Source organism: Marasmius oreades, chromosome 5 (assembly GCF_018924745.1).
Source record: "Marasmius oreades isolate 03SP1 chromosome 5, whole genome shotgun sequence".
Taxonomy (NCBI): Eukaryota; Fungi; Basidiomycota; class Agaricomycetes; order Agaricales; family Marasmiaceae; genus Marasmius; species Marasmius oreades.
In genome coordinates this window covers 1,543,885-1,556,787 of record NC_057327.1, presented here as the reverse complement: position 1 = coordinate 1,556,787, position 12,903 = coordinate 1,543,885, and the positions used below count along the sequence as shown (strand labels likewise).

Below are 12,903 nucleotides of genomic sequence, written 5' to 3'. Positions count from 1 at the left end.
TGCGACTCAGGACCGTTGCAAAAGTGGCACTCAGAACAATTTCAATTTTCTATGGGGGTATTCTGAATGGCTGTTTCTCTTGTTGCGGCTCGGGGATTGGCAGCATTGACATAGGTAGATGGGATTTCAGAACTAGGCCTGAAATATATTTGTTCGATCTCCTACTGTATCATAGTTAATCTCTCAGTGTGTTCGCATTGTATCAGATAAGTATATCATACAAGTTGTTGGCACTTTGGAATGTAAATGCCAAGAAAGATCCAAAAAGTTTTCAGCCAAAATAGCAGACCATCAAAGGACGGTGTGGTCTGATATCGGCCACAGCTTGATCAGGGGATTCAAGTTCGCCTTGGTCGAGACTTTGTTCCACGTGGAACGTATTCGGTTTCCATATCCGAACTCGAGGTTTTTTTGACTCTTCGCACTCTCGGTGCTTGTTCATCGTCTTCTTCTGATTTCCTGGTTCGTTTGTTGCTCTTCTCCTGTTTTGCCGTAGCTGTCATTTTTTCTTGCCAGGCAGGATATTCGAGAACCAGTTTACGTTGGAAGTCGTATTCGTACCCGACACATTTCATGCTGTAGACGAAGATAAACTGTGTATACCTGGTCAAATGGCCAACATAAAGATATAAACTGATACTTACCTCCTCGCCTCTATTGAAAGACTCAATCACCTGTTCTTCAGTGATTCGACCCTTTAAGTTACTTTCGCCCTCTGAAAGCTGACGAAACTCCGCCTCAGTGAACTGACGATTTGCGCCGGGCCGATTTCGAAGGAAGATTCGGGCTCGATGCCCTTTGCCCCATTCCTTTTCACAAACACCTTTGGCCCAAGTCTTGTGGACCTGGTGACTCAAGATGGGGTTCAGGTGAATTGTAGCAAAGTATTGATCTTTACCTTTGGGGTCAGCTGCAACCATTCTTCTTTCGACAGGAACGAGGTGAACGATACATCATACTGACCCACATAAAGCCATTGATTTGGCTTTAACCACGCAATGACTCGATCGCGTCTGGGCGGTCCATTTTTCTTCTTCACCTCCAACTTTTCGATCTCACATTTATCTCCACTGCCAAAAAAGAGACCTGGACGGCCGGGCCGTGTGGGCATGAAGGGATTATAATGTTGGTGCAAGCAGGCCCACTCGCCATCGCCAAACCCTTGCATTTCCAATTCTTTCCGTTTGTCTTTGGCGAACGTGGGGTATGTTTCTTGACAATTGCCGCCAAAGGTCTTGCTTAAAAATAACCTGGGAACCACAAAATCTGTGTCGAGTTCTTCTTCATCTACAGGAAAGTCGGGGATGGGTTCGTAATAGCGTGCGATGGTCTTTATGTCCAACCACAACTCAGGGTCGTTTTCTTTTTTGACTTTGAGTCTTGGCTGTAGAGAGAGCAATTCAGACGTTAGTCGGTTGAGGCTAAAGAAGAGAGGTGTCAAAGAAATGACACAGACGTTTCGCGACGCTCTCAGTCGAGACCGTGTTGCTACCTCGTCTTCATCTTCCCACTTTTTGATTTTTGCTTTAGTTTCAGAGTCGACGGATACTGGAGGACAAACTGCCGCTGTCACTGGAGAAGCCTTTTAGATTGAATACAATTGATGACTTAGACTCGTCGAAAACAATAGCAGACTAAGACGCCTTATAATTAGGACGAACCTGGTCGACTTCCCCCACGAAATCATTGTTGAACGAAGTCGAAAAGAGGTCTTCTTCGGATTTGATCTTCATGGTAGCAATGTTGTTAGAACGTAACCGTGGTCGTTTGGCACTGCAGAGTCTAATTGAGCACTGTCAGTGACTATTAATGTCACTCCAGAGAGTCAGACGCGACGCGACCCTGGGCGACCGACCACGTGACCATCGTTTCTTCGCCGCCTCTAACATCTTCTGTCGTCAGGATCGTGCTACAACAATGGACATCACCACGGCCAATCTCTTCACTCAAGGGTTTGATACCCTCGATTCTCCCGGGTTCGCACATCCACCATTACGAGGCTTGGACGAAATTCTGAGGGTTCATGGTTGTTGTATTACCTTCAGCCGCTAGGACAGATTATGCAGATGCTCTCAGACCCCATCGTCACAAATTAAACCCAATGTTCGTACCTATACTCGACCAATTGCAGTATATTATGGCAAAGGTTGACGAGCTGTCACTCTTGTCGGGAAAGGACGGGAATACTGCTGAAGGGGAGGGAAAGAAAGCCATATTCGAGGTTTTTTTGGACAAAGGAAGAGAAAGCGAGGAGTCGAAGGAGAGTCCTTGGATTGTGCCAAAATCTCAGATTGTCGACGAATGCGCTAGCATGCAATTCGCGGGGAGCGACACCGTTGGGAATGCGTTTATGGTTGCAACGTTCCACTTGTTGAAAAGCCGACTGGCATTGATTAAATTGCGGAGAGAATTGGATGGCTTAGAGGAAGAGAAGGTGAATTTCGAGGCGTTGGAGAAGTTACCATATCTGGTGGGTTGAATCTTTTGTCGTCTACTGGTGGCCCGCTGCTGATATCTTTCTCAGACTGCCGTGATTAAGGAATCTCTGCGACTATCTCATGGGGTGGCATCTTCCCTTCCGAGGGTCGTTGGTTCCTCTGGCTCTACTATAGCCGGCCCGCATGTACCACCTGGAGTATGTTATAGCTTTCATTTTCCGGTTTTCCAGGCTGACGTTTGCTTGTTAGACCGTAGTTTCGTGTGCTTCCTATGTCGTCCATACGAATCCTTCCATTTTCCCTGACTCGCATGAATTCATACCTGAACGATGGTTAGATAACCGAGAGTTGGAAAAATACCTTGTTGCGTTCTCCCAAGGCACTAGGTTATGCTTGGGCATCAAGTATGCATTTTCCCGCTTCCTCACTACTATATTCTTTAACCTAACATCCTGTTCTTCTTTTACAGTCTCACGTGGTGTGAGCTATACCTATTATTTGGCAATATATTCCGGTAACTGGACCTCGAGATATATGACACAGCGTGAGTATCGTCAGTTTTCTCGATTTCCTTCCCGATAACGTTGAAAATTCGTCAGCGAAGATGATCTCAAGTTCGGTGATTATTTTTTGCCTTTATATACAGGAAAACACTTCAGAGCATTTGTGAAGCCGCGAACAGTCTGACCCATATTTGTGTGATAATAGTATTCCTGGAATGAGGCCATTTCTTATGTTGAGCGATTCCTCGACCGTAGGAATGGCATAATCTCACTTCGCCCGGGTCTCCGGTAACAGTAACTTTGTGTGCTATCGTGTACTCGGCAAGCGCATTTAACAGAACCGCCTGGAATGCGTCGAGATGGCAGAAAAACTCATCTGCGTTGCCAGTCCTCTACATACTCTGGATTTCAGGTGTACGGTGCTTGCAACTTATCGACGTTCGACGTGAACGCGATTCCGAGTACTAGAGTGGGTTCGGAAGTCCTCAAGCGGCACCTTTACCCCCCCCCGACCACCATCTCCCTGTTTTTACCGTTTGTCGGTGAACTTTAAGCTCCAAGTTTGTGCCGTTTGGAAAGCGTGGACGCTTAAGGTAATCACCCCACCGTTCACGGGGCTCACTCGATAGGCAGCCTGGTCTCAATCTCTCCCATCAATCAAGTCAGCATGAGATCGTCGAGAAGCATCTCCTCTGAAGACTGAATGTATGTAAAGTTATCCTTGATTTTTGTCAAGTATGTGAAATAATCTGACCATATATGAAACAAGCTTATGGACCCGGCCCTTTGTGCCGATTTTTTTGCAGATGCTTACATGCAATAAGTTAATAATACCATTCAAGTCATTTATATAAAACAAATATATATATATATACATATATTCCTATGTTTACAATGGTTCAAAACTGTTAAAAGAAAAAAAGAAAAAAATCTGTTAAACCAATCAGATATTAGACTATAAGTTTTATAAATCAAAATAGGCTCACTTGAAAAAAAACAGCAGGTTGAATTAAATTTATATCAGGTTATGCAGAACCTCTGGATAGACAATATTGATTGTCTTTGTACCATGTTCTGTGTTGGGAAATAACACCTTGATATTGGAGGCTGAAGTACATCTTGAGAGTGCAACATAAAGCTGGCCATGTGAAAACACTGGAGTCTGAAGATCAAGTCCTACAAAGCGAAGGGATTGTCCCTGAGACTTGTTGATTGTCATTGAAAATGCCAATCGCACAGGAAACTGTCTCCGCTGGAGCTTGATAGGAAGAGACTCATTGGAGGGCTCTAAAGTGATTCGTGGAATGAGAACTTCCTTTCCATCATGAGTGCCTCCCAGAATCTGACAGTGAAGAAGCCGGTTTGTCATTTCCAGTAACCGGAGTCGAGTTCCATTGCACAATCCATCCTTGACCTTCAAATTTCGCAGAAGCATCAATGGGCACCCTTTTTTTAGACATAAACAGGAAAGTGGAAGTCCAGAAGCCTTTAGAGAGTGGAGAAATTCAGCAGGATATGGTTGTTGATATGGGGCATCAGCTCCTTCTTCCACTGCAACACTATCAGCGGACTGATAGATCCGTGTGTTACCTGGAAAAGACTGGAGGATACTTGCGTTGATATCATCTACATCATCATTACGGCAGGAAAGGATTGAGCGCTCCAAAAAGTACTCATTAGGCTGAAAATGCTCAATAGATGGGTAGATTTCCTGTATAAGATCTTCAACATTGTCTCCACAACGGAATGACTGTGGCAGATTTATTGCATTGTCTGCTGGGAGGTCTTTCCCACAACCAACATCCAGAAGCCAAGTCAAAAAGTCTGCTGCACCAGGCTCATTTTGTAGCCGTAGATTTTGGGTGAGATGAAATACATGCACATGTTCCCACAGTGCTGACCTCAGGAAGCTGGCTCCAACAATCTGCTCCCGAGTACCTTTTGGAATAACTGGCAAGGTCTGCCGGAAGTCTCCACTAAAAAGAACAGTGATTCCACCAAATGGCTGATCAGTGTTCATAAGATCTCGTAGTGTCCGTTCCAATGCTTCAATGGTAAACCGATGCTGCATTGGAAGCTCATCCCATATAATGAGTTGTGTATGTTGGATAACTTTGTGAAGTCTACTGCCTTTACTAATGGGACACATGGAATCTTCCAAAATGGGAATGGGAATTTTAAACCGTGCATGAGCAGTAAGACCCCCTTGAAGGAGGAGGGCTGCAATTCCAGAAGACGCTACAGTGAGAACAACCTTTCCCTCTGCACGGACTGCACTTGCAATAGTGTTTGACACCCAAGTCTTTCCACAGCCTCCTGCACTCTGCAGGTAGAAGATTTTTCCCTCGTGGTGAGTGCATGATGCTAAAATTGCATTAAAGATAGCATACTGCTCCTCATTCATCAGCTGCTTGTTTGTCTCTACTACAGTGTGTAAAGCATGATGGTCATAGTCAAGCTGCTCAGCAAGGAGATAGTTGTCGTTGAAGATGGCATTCCACAGATTAGGATTTGCAACTTCAGGAAGGCTATAATCTGATAAATCTTTTCCATTATCCCGTAGGCTCTGTGAAATAAGATAGAGGCCATAGTCATATATGTGGTCGGCAGTTATCTGAGGGAGATTGAAGTTGGGCCGTATTTCAAGGGCATGGCGTAGATCATCACAGAGGCTATCTTTAAATTGCTCCCATAATATTAAGGGCTGAGCAGGGTGGCAATGAAGTAGCAGTGTAACAAAAAGGTCCCTCATCTGTCGCCCAAGATGCATAACTGAGGCCTCCTGAAGACATTCCCTCCACTCTTGGTCATCTTCAAGTAAACCTAATGCAAGACATGCCTCCTTATATGTGTCACACACCCGTGCTGTTGGTGTTCCCCTCCCAATGGTGCGAAGATTTTGGAAGCTGGTAGCTCCTTTAACAACAGTCAGCAACAGACGGAGATAGAAGCGCTCCCCTGCTGATGGTGCAGCAAAGTACATTCGCCCAATAGCAAAACCCCTCTCACGTGACTTCCATTTCTTTGACCTGGCATCCCATACATAGTGCTGTGGAATCTCCTGATAGGTGTAGTTCCGGGCTCCCTCATCTCTTGCATTAAGTTGAAAGTATCCAGTCAGACGATCATCCTTTTCACCCCGGGAAAGAACTTGGTCAGGATCGTCCTCAGGATGGTAATAGACCACCTGCTGATTCTCGAGATGTACAGGTAGTCTGTATACTGTAGGCTCCTCTGCATGCATATGAAACTCGAAGAGGCGCCAGGATGCCTCAATAGCAGAAACATAGCGGGCATCCAAATAGGTTTTCACCTCATCCTGTGAATCAAACTCCAGAGTTGTTCGATCATGGCCTTTATAGATGTACTTGTGGATGTACTTGATTGCCTGAACTGAGTTGCAAATCTCGACATTGATATGGCAGTTGTATTTTGCAGTGAGATAAGGATTGTATGGGACAACATCATGATTTGTAAATATTCTGTCCTCTCCCCAAATTCTTTTTGTGACAGTCCGACCATTGTTAGGGCGTGCCAAATCAGGATAGCCATTATCAGAAAAGACAGTCTGCTCAGAAAATGCTTTGGGATAGTGTTTTGTGCAATGTCCTTGATCATCCTGGCACCTTTCATCACAGGGACCATGCAGCATCAATTTGGTGACAGTTTCATATAGGATAGGTTGAGTGATAGGGTCAGGAATTTGAGCACATGAAATATGGTCAACTTCAGCTGGAGTGCGAATACGATCCTCTGGGTCCAGGAAAATCAAAAGATGCATGTGAGGCGGACCTCGCTTTTGAAACTCAATGGTGTGGACATTTGCAACACATTTGCCAAATATGCCCAACTTGATCTCCTTCAAAAGCCCATTCTTCTTCATTTCAAATATCCGTGCAATGATATCAGGATAGTCTGAAGGTATACCGATTGTAGTCTCCTCATCGTCCTTAGGCATAGCTGCCCTGATCTCTGGCCATTGTGGATTAGCTGTCATTGTAAGAAAGATGTCAGGTTTCTGGTAGTAGCGGCAAATAGCCATGGAGTCCTGAAAGAGCTGATACATATGGCGTGGACTGCCGGTATGTGTGGAAGGGAGGATAACACGACGTCCAGTATCATTAAGATCTCCAGAATGATCATCATGGTTGATAGTATCTCTAAGACCCTGATAAAGCTCTGCACGTATCTCCCTCTGATTATTATAGATCCATGACAGCTTTGACTGCTCCGTTGAAGCCCAAGCATCAACAATGTACTGATGAAAGAGTTTTCCAGCCAAAAATACAGAGGAAAGAGCCTCATTAGCTCGGCGATGTAGACGATATGCATAATAGAGGGTTTGAGAAAGAAAGCCAGATCTGGTACGTCTACGTCCTTGGGCATTAACCAATGGTGTATCCCTATCCCAGCCTTTGTCACCTTTTGGAAACATTAGAACATAGTGAAGTGGTGTGTAATTGGGATGAAGATGGCTCATATGACGGATTCCACCCTCACGGTAGCGAAGAAGAATATCCCGATGAGGTAGAATCTGTCTATCTGTTCCATCACCAGGTATAACAGCAGCAACTTCATCAACAGTGGGTAGGTTGTATCGACGATGATCTGCATCATCTGACATGTGTAGTTGGACTTCAACATCTGTAGACTCTGTGTCTGCCTTTTCGCGTAACACTTCTGCAGCTTGCTTAAAAGTCTGGATGAATGGATTCTCCCGATAAAGCATGTCTTGGACTTCCTGCATAACAGATTGCTTCAAGTCAGAGTTTCGTTGCTGACGAACACGTAAAGCTTCCTGGGCATCATAGATATACAGCTGAGCATACTTGTGTGAGTCCTGTGCACCATTGGGATGAATGGGACCTATTGGACCAAGCCGATGGTGAAGTGAACCGAATATGCGAAATGCAAAAGGGCCTGAAGCACGTGTGACACTTTCATCAACCTTTGCTTGCAATGACATGAATGCAAAAGCAGAGTTATACTGTCGGATATTATTACGAAAATGCTTTGAGGTCTGAGATGCAACATTAGGAGGGTCAGTTGCAAGTCCTTTGCCAATGAGCAGACGTCGCAGGGGTTCAGGGGGAGGGGAGAAGGGAGGGAGAGATATTTGGCCCTGGAGGCAACAACTGCCAAATAATGAAACAGCTCTTGTTGAGGTTGATAGTTTTTCAGCATCCCAATGAAGTGCCTGACACTTTTGACAAACTACATCCATAAGCCCAAGGTTATGTCGACTCTCAGGCTCTTGATATGGTCTACGGCCTAAGTGATGCTGTCTCTCCAACTCATGCTGAGCACGACGACGACGCTGTTCTACGCGTCGCTGCTGTTGTTCTTCCTGCCGTTGCCTTTCCTGGACTTGGAGTTCATGCTGACGATGCTCCTCCTCCATCTGCCGTTGCCTTTCCTGGGCCTGGAGTTCATGGTGACGACGCTCCTCCTCCATCTGCCGTTGCCTTTCCTGGGCTTGGAGTTCATAATAACGATGTTCCTCTTCCTCCTGCTGTAAATGTAAATCTCTTTGTTGTCGTTGCTCTCGCAGCTCCTGAGCCCGACGTTGATTGTGTTGACGTACTGCCTGCTCAGCATAGCGTCGTGCTTGAGTAGCACGGAACTCTTCAGCACGTGCTGTCATTCGCTCTGATCGCTCCCGTTCCCGTCTTTCTGCAGCGCGTGCAGCTTGTGCAAGCAAAGTATTATTCTGCTGCAAAGGTGAGAGACGTCGAAAATGCTCATCACGTTGATGTGTATAGTTTCGGTTTTGGATTTGTGCAGCAGTCATAAATGGTGGATGAGATACAGGAGAACCATATATATGAGTGGCACGTTGATATGGAGTGAGGGGTAGAAGAGGAATATATGATGGGGAAGGTGTATGAGATGCATGAAGACCCATAGAATATGGAAACAAAAGTGGGGGAGTGTTGTGGACAGGAGTAGGAGAAGGTTCACGTCTCTGAGGAGGGTGACGACGATGGCGATGACTTGGAGAAGTCATCTGTAGTTCTCGCTGGCGACGAAGACGCTCACGCTCAAAGTTCCGATTACGCTCAGGAGTATGAGGAGGACTAAAAACACCATGAGCACACAATCAATTTACTAAGGGGATCACACGAACCTGTGTGAAGCATTATGATCTTGGTTTGAAGTAGAAAAACTCTGAAGGGGATTTATAGACCTTCAATAATAATAAAAAGTTATAATCAGAACTGGACTGGAATACAGAAAAAAAGGCTTGGCTCACATATCACATCAAGTATGTAAGGGAGAAAAGGGATATAGAGGCTGGAATAGAAAGGGATAGAGGATGGAAAGGGATAGGGGATAGGAGATGGAAAGGGATAGGGGATAGGAGATGGAAAGGGATAGGGGATAGAGGATAGGGGATAGAGGATAGAGGATGGAAAGAAATGAAGAAAAGCCAGAAATTGAAAGCTTGGATTGAATCCAAAGCAGATGGCTGACAATCTGAGCTTGAAGCTACAGAAGTCACAAAATCTGAGCTTGTAGCTACGGAAGTTACAAAATAGATTTGAGAAATAACTGAGTTGGAAACCGTAGCAGTACAACACAATTCAACAGACTCCAGAAATCAGCGCAAGACAACGTGTGTTAAGAGAGCAAAAAAATTGGGGGCAACTATGCAGAGATCGTAAAATCTGCACCCTTCCGGTCCCGCCACACCAACTCTCCACAGCGTCGTATCCAAACAGAGGCCCTGGTCAACAGCCAAACAAAGGACTGGGGGTGGGCTTGCTTTGGAGGTAGCTTTGTTCTATGGAATCAAGAAGAATGTAATAGTACAGCCAGGGAAAGGAAGGGGAAGGTTCACAGGAACAGAACTGTATAATGGAAACAGCAAGAGATGAGAAATTATTATTAAAAAAAGAGTATAGAAATATAAAAATTACCCAACAGAGACACTTGCAACAACAGAGAAACCTGCAATAACAGCTGAAATAATATATGTCAGACACAGTAGAAATTAACAGAAATATAAAAAGTACTTGGTATCTCTGAAGAAGAAAAGTTAAGCCCCAAGCACAAAGGGGAAATCAAAATCTGCAATAACAGCTGAAATGTATGTTAGACACAGTAGAAATAAACAGAAGTATAAAAGGACAACAGTACCTCAGACACTCACAAAACAAAAAAAAGCTATAGCAGGGATACAGAGGGAAGGGAAAAGGCAAGCTGTGGGGGAAAGGGTAAAGAGAAAAGTGGTGGAAGGCGTCGTGTGCACAGGAAATTTCGATCTCCGCTTTAATTTACCCTGGTCCTGTCGCATAGATCATTTTTTGGAGATAATCGCTGATAATCGCTGATAATCAGGTCTCTTTGTCCCATTATATATAGGATGGAGTTGGAGCTTTAGGTGATTGCATCAGGTGTACCGGTCCCTTATGTCAACTTAGTCCCAAGTTCTATGAGTGTCTGGTTATCATTGGATAGTACGTATACTCTACTATAATATGGAATGGAAGACTCACAAGACCCGTTGTATGATTTTGATTTAGTAATGCGGGATATATATACCCGACGAGAAAATACTCAGGACTGGATAAAATAAGCCTTTTCACAATTCTTAGATTTAATGGACTGGTGACGACTTGCGAGTATTAAATACGCTCTCCACGAGGTTTTTCTATACTTTCTTGATCCACCACCATGACCATCGTTGCAGCATTGACGAACACCAATCACCTTACAAGTTCTCAAGTTCTTGCCATCCAGCATGTCATTATTAGGATCGGATTGGAGTTCCTTTTCTTTGGTGAAGGCTCTTCTTTCCCATGTACATGCTGCACATTCTGACAGCCGTGGAAGGAATCCATGCTCTGTTTTTCATTGTTTCCACCTGGCTGCTTTTGTGGGTCCCCACTGGCATATCGCTCAAACATCTCGTCAGAACTGACTGTTCAATAGCCGCAAAGGACTTAGTCTAGTCCGTGCTAGGGTCCTGCTTCTTATCCTAACGAGCGCCATGTTCCTTGCCTCACTTGGCGTCATCATTATTGATATGATGATGTGTCTGCGTCAAGCACGTTCATATGGATTGAACGCACCCTCGACGAGGGAACTTAATCTCGAACTTCGGCTCGCCTCTAATATCCTAATGAGGATCAATGTAGGAGCGTCGCGTTCTCTTTGCTTCTGGAACTCACTAGTGCTTACAGTTCCTTCTCGGAGACGTGATCGTGGTATGGAGAACCTGGGTAGTTTGGGAGCACAGTCTGAAAGTCAGGCTATTGCTTGCGGTATGCATGTTAGGCACGATCGGTCCGTTTCTTGCGCCTTCTTATTCGAAGCTCCCATAAACAAGCCAACTCATTGCTACTCCTAGGTGCTATTATCGGAAACGGAACGAAGGCCGCCCTCGATCTCGTGCGAGAAACCCCAGCGCCCAGCACACTGTCCCTTGTGCTGACGTTGCCACCGCTCATTACGAATCTTGTGGCGACGTTGTTGATTGGCCTTAAAGTTCGGTTGGTAGTTTCTGCCTGAGTTTGCCTCCCAGCGGATGTCGAATAATGAATGACTTGCATGCTAGGAACTACCGAAAACACATCAAATCCAGGCTCACAAGTAGAACGTCCAAAGCTTCCACTCGAACGGAAGAAGTTCTCATTTTACTCGTTGAGAGTGGCTTTCTCTATTGCGCGGTCTGGGTGTGTCGAAATACTTATCTTTGGTTTTTCGCCTCTCTGAACTTGAAGAGCTTTAGCTACTCATCCTCATCGCAGGATTCGATGTCATGACTTCCGCTACAAATGTGTTGATTCTGGGTATCGCTGTTAGCCTTACGGTACGTTAACAATTGTACGACGAACCTGTTTTCAACGTCTATGTCTTCGCGTCCTAGGGCATCTACCCTACTTTCATTGTGATCATGGTCTCCTTGGAAAAGTCGCATGCCAACACCATCTTCAGTTCCGACGAAGGCACAATGCAAGTTTCTCAGCCATTACGTTTTACGGATGCGACTCGATCCACTGAAAATATACCCCGAGTGGATAAACGCCAGCAGACATTTAACTCCGCAAGCACTCATTTCACGAGCACCCCATTTGCAGTGGAACCGCAACTTTGGGAGGGAGTCAAGGAAAGAAAGTCGGAAACCGGTCCTGAATAATCCACCTTGCATCAGCTACTGTTTCTTCATTCGATTCCCTGTCTGCCTCCTACTTATTTTAAGTCTCCCGATGATACTTCAATGTATGATATTCGTTGTCAATTCACTCAAGTACAGTAACATCAGTTGGTATGCGATCCAGATGCATCATCTCCCACTCCAAGTATTCATGTTCGCTGTTGATTTCATTTGAACAACGCAAAAGGTTCCAAGAAACTCCAGCCTTCTTCCAGGTCAAATCCCGACACAAGATTTTGTGGTCGTTCCGTGGTATCGGATTTCAGGTTGCTTATTAGTGACTTCCGTCAGGTTTGACTTCAAGATCCGACTTATCGAGATTTCGTTCCACGGGAAACGTATTTGATTGGCTATTATGTTCATCCCCAGGCGAGTCTTTTCTTCCGACTCGCCTCCAGTACGTTCCACATCCGAGGGCTCACCGGCACCAATTAGCACTCTCGGTAAACCACATATCTAAAGTGCTTCAGATGTTACTTCAGACTCCGGTTTTTCATCCGCTACGTGCGTTTATTGTCTGGTTTGACATGGACAAGACCTATGAAGTTTGTCAATTTATACAAGCTCCTTGCCGTTAGCTGTAGCAAATCACACATCCGAAAGAGCCTCGAAACGGCGTGTTCGAATCGGATCTTACCTCTCCAGGAGAGCAGTGGGTTGTTTTTCCGCAGTTTGGAATCATTTACAACACTTCACATCGTTTCTCGTAGGTCAACAACTTGTTTCCCTTGTCTTTGAATCAACTCAGAAGGAACCGGCCGATCTCTTTTACGCTTACCGTCGCTCAATTGAAATCGCCGTG

The 12,903-nt window shown here is 45.1% G+C and overlaps 3 protein-coding genes across 6 annotated transcripts; 2 read left to right on the top strand and 1 right to left on the bottom strand.

Annotated features, from left to right (window-relative positions):
- Nucleotides 1-92: 92 nt before the first annotated feature.
- Nucleotides 93-1,821, bottom strand: E1B28_008522 (uncharacterized protein). Its single transcript, XM_043153339.1, has 6 exons — nucleotides 1,662-1,821; nucleotides 1,457-1,582; nucleotides 899-1,384; nucleotides 645-845; nucleotides 222-593; nucleotides 93-164 (listed from the first exon to the last, which is right to left on the bottom strand). The coding sequence occupies exons 1-5, from the start codon at nucleotides 1,731-1,733 to the stop codon at nucleotides 339-341; spliced, it is 1,140 nt and encodes a 379-aa protein (XP_043008623.1). The 5' UTR covers nucleotides 1,734-1,821; the 3' UTR covers nucleotides 93-164; nucleotides 222-338.
- A 26-nt stretch (nucleotides 1,822-1,847) lies between these two features.
- On the top strand, nucleotides 1,848-3,500 carry E1B28_008521 (uncharacterized protein). 2 transcript variants are annotated; one of them, XM_043153338.1, is made up of 7 exons: nucleotides 1,848-1,976; nucleotides 2,046-2,470; nucleotides 2,525-2,635; nucleotides 2,688-2,842; nucleotides 2,908-2,982; nucleotides 3,038-3,173; nucleotides 3,237-3,500. In XM_043153338.1, exons 2-5 carry the CDS (start codon nucleotides 2,102-2,104, stop codon nucleotides 2,954-2,956), a joined length of 684 nt encoding a protein of 227 aa, XP_043008622.1. In that variant the 5' UTR covers nucleotides 1,848-1,976; nucleotides 2,046-2,101; the 3' UTR covers nucleotides 2,957-2,982; nucleotides 3,038-3,173; nucleotides 3,237-3,500. The 2 variants fall into 2 exon arrangements, with proteins under 2 accessions (XP_043008622.1, XP_043008621.1); XM_043153337.1 differs by having other exon boundaries at nucleotides 1,848-2,470; nucleotides 3,038-3,500.
- A 6,835-nt stretch (nucleotides 3,501-10,335) lies between these two features.
- On the top strand, nucleotides 10,336-12,283 carry E1B28_008520 (uncharacterized protein). 3 transcript variants are annotated; one of them, XM_043153334.1, is made up of 9 exons: nucleotides 10,336-10,401; nucleotides 10,468-10,724; nucleotides 10,778-10,820; nucleotides 10,877-11,078; nucleotides 11,128-11,230; nucleotides 11,295-11,436; nucleotides 11,502-11,619; nucleotides 11,676-11,756; nucleotides 11,814-12,283. In XM_043153334.1, the coding sequence occupies exons 2-9, from the start codon at nucleotides 10,619-10,621 to the stop codon at nucleotides 12,081-12,083; spliced, it is 1,065 nt and encodes a 354-aa protein (XP_043008618.1). In that variant the 5' UTR covers nucleotides 10,336-10,401; nucleotides 10,468-10,618; the 3' UTR covers nucleotides 12,084-12,283. The 3 variants fall into 3 exon arrangements, with proteins under 3 accessions (XP_043008618.1, XP_043008620.1, XP_043008619.1); XM_043153336.1 differs by having other exon boundaries at nucleotides 11,676-12,283; XM_043153335.1 differs by lacking the exons at nucleotides 10,336-10,401; nucleotides 10,468-10,724 and having other exon boundaries at nucleotides 10,819-11,078.
- Nucleotides 12,284-12,903: the final 620 nt, after the last annotated feature.